General features: G+C 37.1%; 1 protein-coding gene across 1 annotated transcript in view; it reads right to left on the bottom strand.

Moving 5' to 3' along the window:
• Positions 1-1011: 1011 nt before the first annotated feature.
• Positions 1012-19923, bottom strand: part of LOC149798610 (uncharacterized) — a 141670-nt gene continuing 122758 nt past the window's right edge. The window contains exons 30-34 of the mRNA XM_089957272.1: positions 19413-19517; positions 10692-10756; positions 4902-4973; positions 1785-1954; positions 1012-1229 (exon numbers count right to left, since the gene is read on the bottom strand). Of these exons, the coding sequence (XP_089813398.1) occupies positions 1027-1229; positions 1785-1954; positions 4902-4973; positions 10692-10756; positions 19413-19517 (615 nt within the window). The 3' untranslated portion in view covers positions 1012-1026. The remainder of the gene's footprint in view (positions 1230-1784; positions 1955-4901; positions 4974-10691; positions 10757-19412; positions 19518-19923) is intronic.

The following is a 19923-nucleotide window of genomic DNA, read 5'->3' as shown; positions in this document are numbered from 1 at the left end:
GAAACAGGCGATACGCCCGGGAATTTCTTGAGAATCCGTTCGAGTTGACAAGTTGGATAGCAGACGATAAAGTATGTTGGGACAAATTCTTGCAAAATTAGAAACTCGGATTAAGAGTACTGTTTTAAGGTAAACATTTCTAAATTATGTATTTATTTTTATGATTATAAAATATACATTTTAAATAGGTTTTTCTGAGTTATCAAGTTCAAGAATATCATGGAGTGGATCTTCATGTCAACATTTAGAAAGCACATTTTCATAGGCATCTAAAATAGTGTCGGATATTTTTGTACACTTTACTAATATCACTTTCCTTTATTCAAGGACGATCGTTCTTTCTTGACACAAATTGGATTTTCAACCAAAAACAACACGTGATCAAATGTTTACGGAAATGACTGGCGTATCGTTGTGCAGAATTATATATATATATATATATATATATATATATATATATATATATATATATATATATATATATATATATATATATATATACACACACACACAAAACACAAGACGACAGGGTTTCTAAACAAAATAAATAAATAAACTTTATTATTTATAACCCAGAAGAGGACATTTCCCACGTCTTAACTAGGTAGATATGCTGGGACAGGGCTAGGGGTGCCTACATAACATGTAATTTTATTAAGCTGTTCACATTATGGAAGGCTACATGACCAACAAAAAGCCTGTAAGGAAAAATATCGTACAGCAGTCTCTACTAGACTAAACCAGGTACTGACTGTGTCTTTAAAAAGACCTGCACGAATGACCTGACCAGAATATGGATTTTTCACAGGAAAATGTATTGTTTATTAACAAGTTGGATATATGGATTTTTTTTGTACAGGAAAATATATTTATTAATAAGAAGATTTGGTAAAACTTTGGAAATGCAGTTTTGAATAGCAAGATAATATAAAAGTATCAAAATCACACTTGCAAAAGTAATCAAAATTAAATTTCAAGACATATTTTCACGTTCACAATTAATTTCCCCAAAGAAAACTTGTATATCTAATAAAAGTAAAAATTACAGACTGAAATAAAAATACCAATGTACAGTGATAAAGGTGTATGATACGTATTATCAGCCCCTGCTGGTTCAGAGATTTCCTTATCCTGTATCCATCTAGTAACCAGTCTCTCAAGCACACTCAGAGGCACTGCGCCGTTCTCTAAAATCACGGAATGAAACTCCTTGATGTCGAACTTGGAACCTAAAATATAAGCAAATATCCTTCTCCGTGTCAAGCAAATACCGAAAAATCACAAAGATTCGTTCCCTCCAAATTAAGTGGTTTGGTAATCGAGGAGTACACGGGAATACAATTTTGTGCCGTCATATTTGTTACCCTAACTCTCAATCTGCAACAAGATATTTCGTGGTGGATTTAATCTCTTGTATATTCTTTACCCTCGATTAAACAATTCTCTACCAGCATACATAAATTCATACATTATTCAGAATATTTTATATTCCAAACCATTTTAAGTGGGAAACATTGCGTTATTATCATACCTTATCAAAAGTAACAACCAACAGTATACATATAGAAGGTAGGATATAATTAGTGTGTCACTTTAAACGAGCACACAAGCATATAGTTGAATTGTGCGAACCGAATAAACATAAACCATCTTGGGCAGTTTAACAAAAGAAACTGGCTAAAAAATTTCAAAAGTAATATCACGCAAGCAGGAATTAGTGTACACCTCGGATCAAAATGCTGGTACACTGTAGTAGACGATAATGCAATAAACAAGAAACCTACCTAACCGCAGTTCTGCCGTCTTCCTAAGATCTTTTATCTTAATTTCTCCGATCTTGTAAGCGCAGGCTTGTCCAGGCCATGTGATGTAACGATCAATTTCATTGGCTACATTCCCGGGTCCCATGCCTGTGTAGTTCTTCATGTATTCAATAGCTTTATCACGTGACCACCTGTAATGTTTATCACCAAAAATGATATCTCTGACTCAGTGGTACAGTCCTGATTCATAAATGTCAAGGTGTCGAAGAAAGTAGGCATAGATCGTTTCTTTCTGACTTCGTCTCATGGTCCATCGTCGATAGAGTCTAAACAAGGTCGTAGAGATCGATCACGGGCCCTGGCGTAAGAAACACCCTAGTCCTTGTTCAAGAAAAAAATTTCTTTTATAAAATTAAAAAGTTGTTCAGCCAGGGCCCCATGGATTTATCCCAGTTGCCCCATCCCCCTCTTGTCGGGCCTGAGTCTCAAAGCTACGATACACATTTCCAAACCCGAATCGTCGACCATTTCCAGAAATTAACGAGCCGTATGGTAAATAAACATCGCTTTGTTGTTAGATATTTCTGCATTTACATACTGGTACGCGGATATTTATCTGCATAACAAATTTAATTCCAGATCTTTTATTTTGCAAACTGATTTTTAATCAGCGTACATAGTGTACAGGCCAAAATCGGACCTGTCTATCCAAAAGCTGATTCCCTTTAGAAACCTTAAATTAACTAGAAAGACATTCTACTTTGCTGTTAAGAGGGAATCACTCTTGACGTACTTGTATTGCGAATGCGAAACTTTCAGCAACTGCGTCTGTATATCCTTATTTCTCTGTTTGATAAAAGACAAGTTCTACCAACTGAGCTACAGCGGCTGATAAAGTTCCTCAACTAGCAATTAATTATTCAGTATTATTTATATTTCTCTCTATCCGAAACTAGCATTTAATTTGAAATTATTGTTTCTTTTAGGAATCGTAATGAACTTCAGTTTATGAAAAATTCAATTAGAGTGATTTAAAGTCGATTATCAAAATCAGGTAAAAAAATATTTAATAACAACAATACATAAATACAAGCGCGCTGCTAAATGAATCTTGTTGGAGTTCCGGTTTCACTAGATTGCTTCCCTACACACCAAAGCTGGACGCAGTTTTGACTGATTAAATGTTGGAAGATATTTCGGGTTCAGCATGTACGGATGTAAGTTTAAAATCCCTAGAAGGTAATTAAAGATCAATTTTTAAGACCCTACTCAGAGGTGGTTTTAAAATTATATTAAACACATAGATAATGACCCAGCTCTCAGTATGTAAATGCAGAAATATTTGTTTCAGTTAACCCTTCATTTACTCAATATATGTCTCAGTAATTTCTGTTCAGGTCCGGTGGATCGGGAGGAAGCTCCAAGGTTAAATCTCCATCGTTCATTTGCTGATGATTTCTGGCCAATTAATAATTTCTGCGGTAAAATACCTTTCAATCCTTTGCCAGTATAAACAGTAACACAAGAAAGAGTGAAAACAACAAGCTTTGAAAATATACAATAATTTATTTCTCTGGAAAACTTCTGTAAAAATGAAAAAATACGAACTTACGCTTTTAAGAATAAAATCCAAAAACAATCCAGGAATAAAATTTTAGTAGTCCTAATGACAAAACGTCCTATTGATTTCAAGTTTGAATCCAAGATGGAAGACAATGACGTATGCTGCAATCTGTAGTGCTGAAGTCTACAGTTCCTTGTAGAAACAAGAATTATCACTCCGGTTTTGGAAATCAAAATAAATTTCTTATAAGAACTGTATTTGATTTAGAATCTCACACGAGCACATGTATTTTCCAGAAAAATAACAGAATTAATCATTTTGAATCCAAGTAATTTAAAATAACTCCAAACAGCAAAACATACAACTTCCAGTTTAGCAACCCAGCTTCTACTAAGATTAGCTCTCCAAAACAAAGGTTATATCGTATCCTAAAACGTAAGCAAGGGGTCTCGTGATCATCTTCTGAAAGTTTATAGAAATTTAAATATTTGTTAAAGGTCACGTACACCCAGTGTGGCCCTGACGAAAACCAATCATTTTACTCTAAGAAATAAAAAAAATGTTTACATCTTAAGCACGAAGTCCCATTACGACCTCGACAACAACCAATAGTTTTAAAATAAAATAGAACTTGTTTACGTGGACGCTACACATTTTGAAACAAAGTCAGGATTTAGATCAACACCTGGTGTTTATAAAACAAACAGTCAAGGTCAAACTATTTTCTGAAAAAAAAGTATCATGTCTAGAGAATAAATTTACATTGCAATAACATGCAATAAGAAATAAAAAATTTAAACTGACAAACAATGAAATTGAAATAAATATATATTAAAATGTTATAATTAAGTCAAATATACCTAACAAATGATATGTCAAGCATGTACCGTATCTTTTGTTTGTACCATATCGTTTCTTGTCTAAGCGTTCTTTCCCTTTCAGTCGGATAAAATCTGCAATATTCTTCTTCGACGCATGTGAATGAAACCGAAATTTAAAGGTTCGACTGTCGTCTGAGACTGGACTTGACATTTGACAAAATATCAAATATCAATGTGAGTCCGATAACTGTAATTTCACAAAAATCTAAATATTTGAGCACGACATGTACTTAGTCATAACATAAATGTGTCATGTTGCCGCTTATAATTCTCAATGAGATACAACTCAGCTGAGAAAAAAAAATGCAAACCATGATGCATGGGTGAATTGTTCATGAAAACAAGCCATTTCAAGGTACGAGTAATCTACTTACGTAGCATTTACAGTCCTAATTAACATATGTATTTTGTCGAATGCGGAATGTGCCGAATCCAAATTCATTTCCAATTAGATTATGTGATTGTTTCCATATGTACTCTTCGTGCTTATAAACACTCCTAACGCCAAGCATTCATGTACATGATGCGACTTTCATTATGAAAGTCTCTTTAATTGTTCCTGCAGACTTTGGATTTACTAAACACTGCTCGTTTAAAGAGGACATCAGTGATAGGATATCATGTAAACGTTTAATTTATTAAACACTGCTCCTTTTGGGAGGACATTAATGTGAGGATTTCCCGACAACTCACCCGTAATAATGAATTCCTGTATCCACAACCAATCGGACAGCTCGGAGGATTTCGTAACTGTAGCGGCCCATCCTGTAATATTCAACAAAAATAAACTACAACGATGCATGTCTCATTATTGTATTGAAATGAAGTCTTCATTATTGTTAAATTCTGATAACAATAGCCTCCCTGTGATTGCCGGATGCAATTCGAAATAATTCTTAATTAGCATTTACATGTCATGCAAAAGGCTGTCATACATGAAGACGGGGTTTTTCTAGGAGATGTTGAAAGGCTTCAAAAATGAAGATGGAGATTTTCTAGGAGATGTTGAAAGGCTGTCAAAAATGAAGATGGAGATTTTCTAGGAGATGTTGAAAAGCTGTCATAAATGAAAATGGAGGTTTTCTAGGAGATGTTGAAAGGCTGTCAGAAATGAAACTGTAGGGTTGCTACGTCGTATAAAAAGGTTGCGATAAATGAATTTGTATGTTTTCTACATCATGTAAAAGGCTGTCATAAATGAAGTTGTAGGTTTGCTGTGCCATCCAAATGGATTGTGGAGGGCGAAGGAATTTGTGGTTGCGCTGATAAGTGTTTTATTTTTCTGTATAAGAAAGAACAAGAAGAAGCGCGGCTTAAACTTTCAGGACCTAATACAGAAAGTTTGTGCTGTTTTAAGTGGCTATTTTGAAAATACACGGTGGAAAGTCCATGATATGCTGTAGATTGTTAGTGTGTACGTTCCTCTTATCTGACATACATTCCTTGGTATTGTAAGATAAGTTGTGTATGTGGTATTTGCATTTACGTATCCATGGATAGTTGTGTTACAGTTTAGTGATCATTTGTTTGATTATGGGGAATCGGCGCTGAAAATATATTTCTCCTATTGAGTATTTATAAAATGTCTAGGATTATTCATTATAATCTAGTATATTCACCAGTCTCTATAATAGCACGAATTAGCATTGTAGAATGGACCCTCCCTAATCTCTCATCGTAAGAAAATCTTAGGATAGATTTACGTACACATGTTCACTAATTAGCGATAGAAATAAGTCTTTGTATTAGGTGTTACGGTCGTGATGGATAGTGCATGGCATGAAGTACCAATATTCGACATGACAAGACTTGCTAATGAGTCAACAACAAAAAATGCGAAGAAGGAAAATATATGCAAGTGTGATATTAAGGTCTCGTGAGAGTATGGTTAGTAGGTGATTAGAGAAAAAATTATTTGTAGTACATATGCGTTTAAGATCCTTCACCTGACAACGATTGTTGTCTTAAGATATCGGACATAGGGTGTTCGTTTTGCTCGTATGCAAGATCCTATGCATGTAATATTATATGATTTACATATTAATTTATTGTTATAGGTTGTGTATATTTTTATATACTATGTGTACTTCTTATGACATGATGTAAATGTTTGTTATATGACGAGCATTTTAATAGATGTTGTTCATTTCTAAACATATACATAACACTTCTTTTTAATTTCTCCTCATTTCAAATTATATGCATTACTTTTCAAATTATATGCTGTGCATTTCTAATTATATGTTGTGCCTCTTTCGTTATAGGATGTACGTTTTTACACAAAGAATTGTAAGCCTATACGCTATAAGAAAATAAAACCTTTACGTTGCTATTGAATCTGTGCTACACGACGTGAAGGTTATTATTTCGCACATTTGTTGTACTATGATGTGTCTACTTCTTAATGACGATGATAACGTTGGGTCTAGAAATTTATAACCCAATCTTACAAACCGTAACATGCGTTGTCACCGATATTATCAACCAGTATAAAAAAATTAACAAGGACTTTGTAAGGTTATTTTTATATTTCTGTATCGACGAGTTAAAACTAGAGCAAATGCAAGTGCTTGACATCTCAAATGTCTATACTACAATCCCATGCCAACAATCGGTTCGTCTTCCTTGGTATTTTGACAAGGTATTTGATTTTACAGATTTTACTAATTAGCGTTTTCTTTGCACTGTATAATCAGAATTGTCATTATGTGGTGTTCAATCCTATACACTCCACCCCAAGCACACACAGAATGCTCCTGTTCCCTAAGTGGTTAGAGCGCCCGCCTCGGATGCGGGAGGTTGCGTGTTCGTTTCCCGGCCGAATCATACGGAAACTTACATAATTGGTAGTAGCAGCTGCCTCGCTATGCTCTTAGCATTAAGAGGTTAGTGTTAGGACTGGGCGGCCTGGTGTCAGGATAATGTGACTGGGTGGGACATGCTATATGTCTGGGGCATGATGCCCCAGTGCCAGACATCAATATGAGCTGCCACACTGCATACATCGTAGCGATATGACTGAAAAATTGTTAAAGCTACGTTAAAAATCCAAATCACACACAAACACACACACACACACACGCATACACACTCACCCCTCTGTAATTATCCTACCCCTTGACATCGATCCATGTGTCATAATGTAAAATCCGTCGAACGTCTGATGACTATTCGAGCTATGACTGCATATAAAACATGTCATCGGAATATACTCGGAAAAGTCATGGTTATTGAGATTTGGTCCCCTCCAAGATACCAAGAGATGTGAACCAAGAGTGTAACCAATGTTGATGATGGTTACCCTAGGCCAGCAAAAACTATGAAGGTTCGTGAATTTATATCCAACCGATTAGGCAGATATGCTATATAGATCCGACAGACGGAATAACATATACTATTGCATTATGCCCCCCACCAACGTGTAGGAATACACATTGATTGTTATCTTTCTTCTCAAAATTTTCTTTCTCAAAAATCATCAAATGAATAAATTATTTTTGAAAATCACAATTACACTTAAATTAAACTCCTCACGTTTGGGAAGAGTAAGGGCTTTAATTAAATTACTTTTCAACTAATATTAAATGTATTTCATGGTTTTAATCCTGTATATCAATCAAATAACAAATACAATTTTAAATTGGATGCGTACCGGACTTTTATAAAATAACATATATTCTTTAACTGCAATTGCTGTACAAACACATAAAGATGAATCCATTTACACAGTTTCTTTTTATTTTTAAAAATGTACTTCTAAGTTCATATTACAGCAGTACTTTTTTGTAAAATATAATATTGTAGTGATAATAAAGAACCATAATTTATTGCAGTTATCTTGCAATGAATTAAATTACAGAAACATATTACAGTTACCCATGGTCTGGCAGAGAACGAGGATCCTGCTTTCCATAAGCATTTTTCTCGACTCTGAGGTGTGATTGTGGGTTGGCAGCCTGTTTACCTTTTTCGACGAAATATTTGTTCAAGCTATGAGAGAGTTTTTATGGTCATCTTAGGTTCCGTGATAGTTGTGTCCAAAGCTATGTAGACCTTACCTTCTCAAGCACATCACTACTATTGCCATGAGAGGGTTGGTATCCTGTCATCCATAAATTGTTTTACATGTCTACTTACTTAAACGAAGGACCTCTTTTTCTATAGGTCTCGACTATCATCAATAGCAAGGACGACGTGAAAGGTAATAATTAATTTTAAAACTTTTTTTCAGCTAACGCACTGACCGTTTTAACATCATAACACTTTAGGCCGCTCTAGAGAATACTATCAGCCGTGTTCAACTCGTGATCGCCCTGTGTCTGCCGTGTTCAACTCGTGATCGCCCTGTATCAGCCGTATTCAACTCGTGATCGCCCTGTATCAGCCGTGTTCAACTCGTAATTATTTTGTATTAGCCGTATTCAATTCGTGATCGCCCTGTATCAGCCGTGTTCAACTCGTGATCGCCCTGTATCAACCGTGTTCAACTCGTGATCGCCCTGTATCAGCCGTATTCAACTCGTGATCGCCCAGTATCAGCCGTTTTCAACTCGTGATTGCTCTGTATCATCCGTATTCAATTCGTGATCGCCCTGTATCAGCCGTATTCAACTCGTGATCGCACTGTATCAGCCGTGTTCAACTCGTGATCGCCCTGTATCAGCCGTGTTCAACTCGTGATCGCCCAGTATCAGCGGTGTTCAACTCATGATCGCCCTGTACCAGCCGTTTTCAACTCGCGATCGCCATGTATCAGCCGTATTCAACTCGTGATCGCCCTGTATCATCCGCATTCAAAAATACTGAACGAACTTGGGAGTACAGTATATCCATCCGACAAAACGAGTTCATATTTTCCCGTATAAATGCAGTAACCTTTTTATTATATGCTAAAAATAATTATTCTACCTAATGCTTAATTATATTAACAAAATACACTACACGAAACACAGTAACTGAATGTATGCCGCGTTCCTAACAAAATACACAATCGCATATTCATCATTACACAACAACAACTTTATCATCGCGCACATAATTCCGCCAAGATAAATTTGAACTTAGTCGCGCGCTCGACATAACTTTCGAAAGAAAATGGCGTGCCTAGTTAAAATTAAAATTTGGAGTCATATTGTGAATGAATGCGCATTGCAACAACTTTTCCATTTGATCTGGAATGAATAGATTTTTGTACTTTTCTCGATTCTACGAAATTTCGTGATTGTGGACTGGATTTATACGTGACAATTCCACATGAATACATGGGATTGAAGAAGCGAGGGAGAAGCGTGTTGACATCAGCAAATGTGTTTCTGTTTCTGTCATTGAATGTTTTAAATCATAATGTGGGAAAAATATGAAGTCTTTCAATTGCAATTTTCAAAAAGACGTTATGGAATTTAATGCTTATTTCATTTTGAGTGCAGTAAGGAGGGGATAATTGCACTTATCATCGAAATTACGGTATAATGTCGAAATGTGTAATCAAGATTGATAACATATGACATGGCTCATGTAATTCGGATTTGCAGAACTTAGAAAGTACATTTTGAGGAAATTCAGGATGTAAAACTGTAAGTATATTTTTTTGCCATTCTTATCACCAGCTAAAATAGACAGTAGTATATGACTTGTCACTTGTATGTTATTTGTAAGGACCCTTTCTTGTCTCTTTTGTATACTGAGGCTAGCCTAAATTCGAAACATTGTATCAACAAATTTAATGAGGAATGTGCCAAAGCATCTGGCAGTCCACGAAACATCTGTTTTAGTCCATTCAGAAACAAATTTTAACAACCACAACGTAAAGTGCCTCTTACGCGAGTGTACATGATTTGTTTACAAATCAAAAGTGCTGGCGTCTGCGTCCATCGTTTACAATAGAAAGTAGTTCCTTTGTGCAAGTGAATGCTATATGTGTATTGCCGCGCCAGTTCAGTATCGGGTAATACTGAACGATTCTGACAATGTAAAGTTAACGGAGAAAAAAATGAGCATATAATATTATAAATGTTCAAGATATCATGAAGAAAGTACTTTATGTAACTAAAAATCCTCAGGATATATTTATAAATTAACCGCATCTAACTGAATTGCACAGCCTAACATAAAAAATGCACAACATATCATTACATATAAAAAAAACATAAATAAATATATACAACATAAAATAAATACCGATTAGCATATTATCTGGAAAGCGTAAAATGCACTATGGAATACAATGCATGTAATAAACACCGCGTAGAAGATAATAAATATGACAATAGCATATAAAATGGAGTCTCCACCATATGTAATTCAAAACAGGCCACTTAAGACAGTTGTGGCGTTTCATAATCTAATTAATCATGTTTGTACTTACAATGAAAATCCATCTGCATTGTTAGTTTGTCGAGGATACAGAATGCATAGACATTGAAATCCGAGTATTGCGGACGAATCATTGAACAAAAAACACGTACTCATAGATGATATACTTACATCTCGTACTCGTCCTTATAAAGACCCATTTCTTCACCGAGATATTCGCTGTATAGTGCCCACCCCTGAAAAATGTCAAACGTTCTTTTTATTGGTAAATTAGATGAATGTAAAAACAACGTTTACTTAATACACGCCCCTTGAAACTAATGACCAGCAAAAGATGAATTTGGGCAAATTTAAAATAAAATTTTAATTATAAATTTTAATTTGATTGGCTAGAACAAATTAAGGTCGCTATAAAAGATAATCGGATTTTCATTTTTAAAGCACCGAGATTATTTTGTGATCAGAAGTAATATGAGAATGGCAGTTTTATATATTTTACTGATTTAGGTTAAAACCTGCTTCCGTACATGACGTTATCCTCACTTCATACTGGTACGCATGCTAACCTGCGCGCGAACCTGCAATTGTAAATCGCGTACTTATCCAACAGGCGCCTCTGCAAAAGGAAGGTCATGGGGGAATAATATTTCAACCTAGACCAGTAACCGACGAGCTCGCTATTATGATTCAGCTCAGCCCACTGACCACTATCCACTATACATTGTCGTTCTCCGTCGATGTGACAAGTACATACAGTAAAACATACGCTAATGTACACGATTTACATGAACGCTCGTATGGTAGATCACTCGACAAATATTACTGGAAATGTATATACACATGAGTGGAATTCTCAGTCATAAGTGCAGCCGTTGCTAGACACTATCAGCAGACCGATCAATATTTGCATTCAGACTTAGTGTAGACTCTGTTACATAGTATCTCTAAGTGCTGGCTCTTGTATGTGGATGTATTAAATCGCAATTTCTGGCATGTTGTTCAGCTCTACTCAACTTACTACCTTTCGTCACCGGTTATGGCTTAGGACGCACTTCTGTCAAGGACAAAAGTAAAACTTTTATTTATTGAGCGTGTGATCCGTGGCTGCATCTCCTTGTGGAGTTACTGTTACGCGCGCGCCAATAACCCAGGAGTAGATGACTACGATCCAGTCCCCAAAACGTTCATCATGAATCTTCACTGACACAACAACTAGTATGCGTGGGCAATGATGCAGCATATGCTTGCTGGTGGGTTACAGTGGATCGATATCGAGAGCATAAGTATAAAATAGTATAAAAGCGGCAGTGCTATCAAACACTTATTTGATTACTCAAGACGAACTTTACATCAGCCATAATGATTATTCGCTAGAACCGGAAGAGTTGGCGGTACCGCTGGATTGGCGGTCCCCGAATCAGCACGAGATTATAAACGATACTGGACGCAATTATACAGAATGTATCACATTAGTACCCAATCTAAGAACTAAAATGTTCACATACGAAACCTCCAGCTGTATCTGCGGGTGGGTATGCGTATAAACAAAGTCCAATCAGTGTTAAAGTTTTGCCAGAGCGCATAAATATCACCGTACATTCAAATGAATATTAATCTGCGTACACAGGCCATTAACGATTTTGAGAAAAATTTCTTTCCACCCATGAACAATGTTGTTGACGGGAAGACTAAGGGGGGGGGAATCATGGAAACTATATTAGAATGGACCTTGTCCGCATAGTTAACAAGACCTGTTTCGAAGGCTAATTGATGTCCCAGCATTCCAGTTTCGAGAGCTCTTTAAGCTCTCCAGCCGTGGACACATTGCCATCCACAGCTAAGGAAGTCGCGTTATTTACTCATGTGATCGCTAGCACTCCAACTCCTAGACATCAATAATTCCTGCACGTACTGATGTTTGAATACTATTTCTTAAAGTGCACGGTTACATCGTTTCACAATGGCTTGCTAGCGACGTATAATAACTTTATGTTTTGTTTAAAATGCAGTAACGACTTAAAGAAATTCTTTTTTCAGGCCCACTTTCAACAGCTGCGGACATGTTAGCGATGAACGTACATAAATATGTTAAGGCGCATCTGCAACACTTGTTGAATCAGTTGTACAGCTTTTTTGCACCTGCTGCAACATTTACAGTACTGAACGGATACATGTATGCGCGTCTTGGTAATCGAGCATTTGGAAAAAGCAATAGATTAACCTGTTGATCTTCTTAAGTGTTTCGACATCAAATTATCCACGTGAAATCGTTCATAGTGCGGTAGGTACATTTTCCACAGCGCTTGTTTAGGCAACATCATCTGAGTAACTCGGTGGGTGACATTTTCACATCAATGTTATTTGACTATCTATGGGTGGACTTTGTCTACCGAATGTAACCGTCTTAGCCTTCATGTCTCCTCCATCAAGCGATTGTTTCTTCGATTGATGGACTGATATGTTTCAAAGATCATTTCGCGCATTGATTATTAATCAGGATGGATCAGGGAAAGGTCAGCTGTTGTTGTGTATGGTTTTCTGATGGTTAACGTAAGGTCGATTGTGCTTAATTGAGTTGTAGGCGGACGATCAATAGTCTTATGATGTATTTGGTTGATTTTATGCTAGCGCTTCAGTGATCGCTAAAAAGCAAATCGACCGCCATATATTCTTTTTCTACAGTCGATGAAGCTGCTGCCATTGTCGACCATGATCCGAGAGGGGATGATCTTGTGTGCGATGATGAATCTTGAATACCAAGAAAACCTCGAATATTGTCCTGATTTTTCGGAACAACAGCAGCCAGACGAGATCTATGTAACTCAATGATAAGCGCACTTACCTAAAGTGATTTGGCACAACTGCAATGGTAATGATATTTCGTTGTAATGACACGCATGTCCTTGCAAACTTTTATCTGACCTGGTGTGCTGTTAATTTCTTGTGTGACGAGTTTCAGAGTATATTCGTATAAGGCATCGAGAACCCACATAATACCCTCACTATGGACATGACTCGTCGACTACACAAGTATCCCATAGCTCTGGAAGCGAGAATTTAAACGAGTATGATAAATATCATGTCAAAAACAAAACAAAAAAGGCTTTAAAAAACTGAGTGCGTAGTTATAGCAAAGTATGTCGACCTACAAGACAAATCGACTGAAACATTTTCACGGTTACAGTTATCTCCGTGAACGCGTGACATTTATGCTTATATCACATCAAGCTGTTTGGAATAACTTACATTGGGGTTTGAACAAATGTTTGCACCCCTGGTTAAACCAACAAAAGTGATTTTATCCAGGGCAGCAAGCATCCCAGGGAGAACCGAACTTACTAAAGCGACTAGCATGGAAATAGCCAGAGGTGTTTCTAAACTGCAATGGTCAAGTAGCATAAAAGCCAAACCAAAGCCTGTGGTCATACTAAAATCCAAGAGAATAATCTCTGAATCTAACAAACCGAAACTTTCCGTGCGACTGAAACAGTCAGGGCACTCAAATCGGCTGGAATGGTCGAGTCTGAACTAACTGATCAATAATAATAATGACATGACACAATATCAGAAGAGCCCTAAGAGAGACATCCATCTCATTTCTTTAACGACAAAGATGGCCTATTTTTAATAATCCGATTCGTTTCACTGTTAAAGACCTTCCAACTCGAAAAGTATTTTGGGAAACACAATCTTATAAACGAAACAAAAGAACATCGATACAGAATGACCTATAATGTTATTTAAAGAGTTTAAGGAAACCAAAATATCAGCGGCGAGAAAGTGTGAACTTTTTACAGTGCCAACGAAGAATTTAATGCCCAAAGCACTGGTAATGCCGTTGTAATGTGGATATAGCCAAAATGGTTGACGAATTTGTAGATTGCCTAGAAACTCTCGTGGGGTCGGTTCGCGCAAATAGCAATGCATCAAAAGTAATTAATTAGGTCTCATTGATTTGTCAGCGGTTGATCATCAACAACATCACTCATTAAAGACATTGATGATGTGAATAACACCAATTGTGAGTTCTGAAGCGTTTTACATGTCACGTGAAATCAACGCTGCGATACAGTGTAACATTGTAAATATACACGAGCATCACCTCCTTAATTACAATTTCACTTACGAAACACCAGTTTTATGTAAACTTCCCAATACCAATTATTGCTTGCCAATCCCTCACATCCATGATTGCACTAGCGTCGTTGTGCGTTAATCGTCGTTGGTCTAATATTCGATCGCGGCCGTTGGGGGCTTTTCCGCGAATGCTTTTGTCTGGGAGGTCTCGAGCAGGTACCTGGAATGTTGTTGACATTGTCACTGGTACTTTTATACAAGCTTGAATCAGTTAGTAAAAGGATCCGATCATATTGGTGACCAAGCGATATTCTAAACATTTATACACGAACACGACCCTACAATCAGCTCTGCCATCTCGTTCGCATCTCTACGTATGCAGTTGATATGGCATAGTCATCATCGAGAACGGGTCTTTGTTGGCCTGAATATATTATTATGACTGCAGAGGATGAACATCTTCAGCTTGCAGGATATGACGGTACAAGTTACAATATAACGCCATACGTTGTCAAAATTACCAGAAAGACTCTTGCTAATGTGACCTATGACGCTATAAGTGGCAGTAAGGAAGCCCAAGCCTCGATAAAGCAGGTGCTACAGGGGTATATATTATTTGAGTTTGCCCCGACTGAGGCATCGATTAATCTGATATCGATTACTGTTACACCCGTAATCTTCCATGCAACAATCCCTGGTTGGTGACCATTCGTTTCACCTTTGTTGTTCATGATGTGCACACGTTTGACCTGCTCGGTGAGATTTTGACAGCGTAAATGTATATTAGAGATTGACCTGATATTTAATAAAATGACATTCGCACGTGGACATGTAGGACTGTGCGTGTTGTTAATGCGATAAAACCCGTTTACACGACATATTACGGAATTTATCTCGGTGATGTTGTCCAGAGATTGTTTACAGACACTCCAAAAGATGCTCGCTGGTTTGTCTTCGTTCGTTGCACCGATCGCTGAATAAGTTGCCATACGGGTCGTTGATAGCTTAATATAATCACAGCAACGCATCGTTTGAAACTCTGGGATTACAAGCGGTTTAGCTAATTTGAGATGGACTGCGATGATTAGTCACGCGAATATCGGTTACGCTGACGTCAACAAGGAGCAATGCCAGGCAAAGTCAGTAAAATTATCAATGAATTTGCTCAACCCCATGTAGCCGCTTCAACGATTGCCAACATGGTGATGGGAACCGATTACATTTATCTCGCAAAAGTAATGGATAAGACCTTTAATATATAAACGACAGCCCAATTCAAAGACGTATCCGATCCCCCATTAAGCATGGACGTGCCTATGTTCCAAGATAGAAACGTTCAAGATTATCAATATTACGTATACAAAGCCAGGATGTCTGTCCAGGAATGGACAATAGAGCGTCTGGTAAACTTGTCCGCACGAACAAGAATAACGTACACAGAGAGATTGATAAATTGGGATTTGCCCACAACGACCTCATGACATTGATATCTCATCTATGGAAAAGAAATTCAAGTATATGTGGACAAAGATGACATTGATATTTCATTTGTGGAAAAGAAATTGAAGTATTTGTGGAAAAAGATGGCATTGCTATCTCATCTATGGAAAAGGAGTTGAAGTATTTGTGGAGAAAGATGACATTGCGATCTCATCTATGGAAAAGAAGTTGAAGTATTTGTGGACAAATATAACATTGCTATCTCATCTGTGGAAAACAAACTGAAGTATTTGTGGCCAAAAATGACATTTCTATCTCATCTATGGAAAAGAAGTTGAATTATTTGAGGACAAAGATGACATTGTATCTCATCCATGGAAAAGAAGTTGAAATATTTGTGGAAAAATATGACATTGCTATCTCATCTGTGGAAAAGAAGTTGAAGTATCTGTAGACAAATATGACATTGATATCTCATCTGTGGAAAAGAAGTTGAAGTATTTGCGGACAAAGATGACATTTCTGAAATATTTCTTGTCCCGCCAGATACAGCTAAGATTATTCAAGATATGCTGACCCGTCTGGAGTGTTTGTTAAAGACACAGACTCGCATTCATATCATCTAACGGAAACAATACAAAGGCCAATGAACCTTGCAGTTATCTCCGCCGATTCAAATCAGTTAGAATATTATCGTTTCCTAACCGCAATTTTAAACAAGGTTTTGCAGTCCGGCGAAAACAGCTTAACGGTTTTACAGAACAATTCCAATCACACTTTTTTGGATTTTGCAGAGACGTTCCAAAATTGCTTTCAATGCCCAATACATAGGTTAACCCGTAAGAACCAACGGTAATAATAGAGAAGATGAATGCAATGAAATATTAAACGGGAGTTTTTTTTAAACTTTCCCTTGACTTGTTGTTCGGGACTACCGCACTGATATTGATACCGACGAAGGAGTTACGGATTGAAGCAGCAAAACAACGCAGTCGATAGCTATTGATTTCTCAGAAGGCTAGTGTCGTCGCGATGAAACACGACAGTTAAATATTTCTCTTATTCGCAGCCCTTCCAACATTGTTGGTGGCTGGGGCCCTGCGGTTCAAATAAGCTGTGTTAAGGGCCATCAAACCTGTGTCAGGGATGGATCTGAGAAAAAGCGAATAAATAGGAAAAGGTCTTCGATTATCCTAGCACGGGTATCAATGGTCCTCTGGTGGAAGTGGTCTTCGGTTGTGGCCTCGCCTTTGACGGCGGCTTTGCGTCAATTCACCTATTTTAATATACTCGCTAGGACAAAATCATTGAAACATTTCCAAGCTGTCTATTAGGGATGAACGCAGAGACAAAGGCTGTCATGCGATGATTTCCCGCACAAGGGAAACCAGAATAATTAACCTAAATTCAGCAACAGAACCTGGAACGCACTGGGTTTCGTCTGCGTAATACTCATAAATACAAACGCGTGTGTGTAGTCGTCGATGCTATTTGCGAAATATCCGCCGCAACCGCCACTGGTCTGGGTGTTGCGGAAATAGCAACAACATCAACTGTTATAAGCTCATTAATCGAAATTGCTGATGTAGAAAATCAATAATAACCGGTGTTACTGGCGACGCTGGTAAAATAATCCCCTTGCAGAATTTCTCGGAGCGAGACAAAGCAGTCTCAGTAGAATTATCGAGACCTACTCGATAACTATTGATTATAAGACCATTATCATGCCTGAGTTCGAGCCCGTTCTGGCAGACATGAAAACCACCGGCTACTCCAAACAGAGAACCGAGGATGGGAATCACAGAATTACAGGCAGTAAACGTCTAGTAATTTCCTTTTAGAATATGAAATGTATATTGATGCTAGGAAAACAAGTAGACCTTCCACCGCAAACCATTGCGGAAATGCAACGCCTGCATCCTTCCATTCCTGGAAAAAATCCAAGGGACCATATTATATTTACAACCTGTAATTGATAGCATTATGTCCATACAAAAATCTGCTATCGACAAAAAAGCTCTACAGTGTATAAACGAGAATATTCGCTCAGTGTTTCTTGGATTCGAAGATATGGAACTAAAATATAAAATCTTGATGAAAGGCTATCATAAATCGAATATAATCTTTTAGAGACATTTAATTAGCTCTTAATAATTGCAACGGATTCAGCAGAATCTAGATTATTTTTGTAAACTCACGTCGTTTTTTTATTACAGAAGGACGATATGAAGAAGAAGGCAAACATATTGCAGAAGACATTGTAAAGGAAAACCGGAAAGATACGGAGCTTGAATAGCCAGTTCACAAAAATGTCAATCCACTTATCCAACGAGCACCGACTTTATTGTGTCCGATCAGTGCCTGTAATGCAATCCCAAGAAAAGTAGTCAATCTGTTTAACGCGCTAACATTGATGCAAATGATGTATATTGGCGCTTGTCTTTACGTATGTTTTCATGTATGTACTTGTCACATCGATGGATACTCTCACAGACGAGTATAATAAGTAATCATGGGCTTTAAAAATAAAGTATTATAATCATAGCTGATTTGTTGATTAATAATCTAGGTCGAAGTCTTCTTCCCATTATGACTATCTTCTTGGAGGAGCGCCTGTTGCATACATATGTGCATTACAATCAGGGGTTCGAACATGGGTTTGCACGCGCGTGATGAGACGAAAGGTTTAAGTGGAGAAGATGACTTTAACCTAGATCAGTAAAAACACGCAAGTCGTATCTATTATGAGAAATCATGCCTGATTACTGTTTCCTATTCAGATTTAGATAAACCTAAGTACCTCCTGAGTATCACACCTTACACATTGCTCATTCGCAACTTAGTGGTGAATCATTTCGATCATACATTTAATGTACGTAGATAGCTGCCACTCCAAAGTATTTCGTCCAGTCATTGAGCTACTTAAAAAAGGTTTGCTTTGAGACAGACGTGGTGATACGAATGCGAATAGTACAAAGATCCACACATTCATTCCAAGAAAAAATGAACAGCATTTACCAAGGGGATTTGAAATTATGTTATATATTTTCTTTTCATGTTTTAATACGGTGTTCACGATTACCAAAAGTGCCGAATGACTCCGAAATGGCACCACATCAAAGCAAAGTGGAAGGTTAAAGTCTGACTTCCACCAGCGCAGAAGACCATTAACACTAATTTTGGGGCACTGGCAGGAATCGAATTCAGTTCAGACATATATATATATATATATATATATATATATATATATATTACGCATTAAAGTTTGAATTAATTCTACACAGCATTCTAACATGAGAGAATACGAAAAATAAAAAGCGCCGGCGTAACTGAAGAACAGTGATGAAGAGCACATTAGGATGTCTCATGTCCTACCTCTGTGTATGCCGAGTAGAATGGAAACCAGTTAGGGACATTGTAGAATGATAGAATTCTGTTCTTCCGGAAATCCGGTAAATTGGCACGCATAGAGTAACTGTGCTAAAAATAAAAGAAGTATACAAAAGTAAATAAACAGATATACACAAACATACACATAAATGTCACAATATTAAAATGAATACCTGTTAGTTCAATTTTAGTTCCATCTCGTTGTTATTGATGTAAACTGTTACAACTAATATTAAAGCATTTCTGACCACTCATATAGGTAGAGTATAGTTTCCTTTCCTACGTTAATAGTGGATATTTTTCACAGTGTAGTACTCTTGACTTCGCGACTTGTTAAAATATATAGCTTTGGTATCACAAGATGAAATGTATCCGTTATCAACATACGGAAAGAACATTCTCTTATAGTTGTATACCAAACTTGCTGTAGAATAGAAGTTTAGAAGATTAATCCCACTCTTCTGCACAACAAACTCAACCCCACCCCCTTTTCGTC

The sequence above is a fragment of the Sinohyriopsis cumingii genome, chromosome 5 (genome assembly GCF_028554795.1).
Source record: "Sinohyriopsis cumingii isolate HCF-2022 chromosome 5, ASM2855479v2, whole genome shotgun sequence".
NCBI lineage: Eukaryota > Metazoa > Mollusca > Bivalvia > Unionida > Unionidae > Sinohyriopsis > Sinohyriopsis cumingii.
The sequence above is the reverse complement of the archived record's forward strand: the minus strand, read 5'-3'. Positions and strand labels throughout refer to the sequence as shown.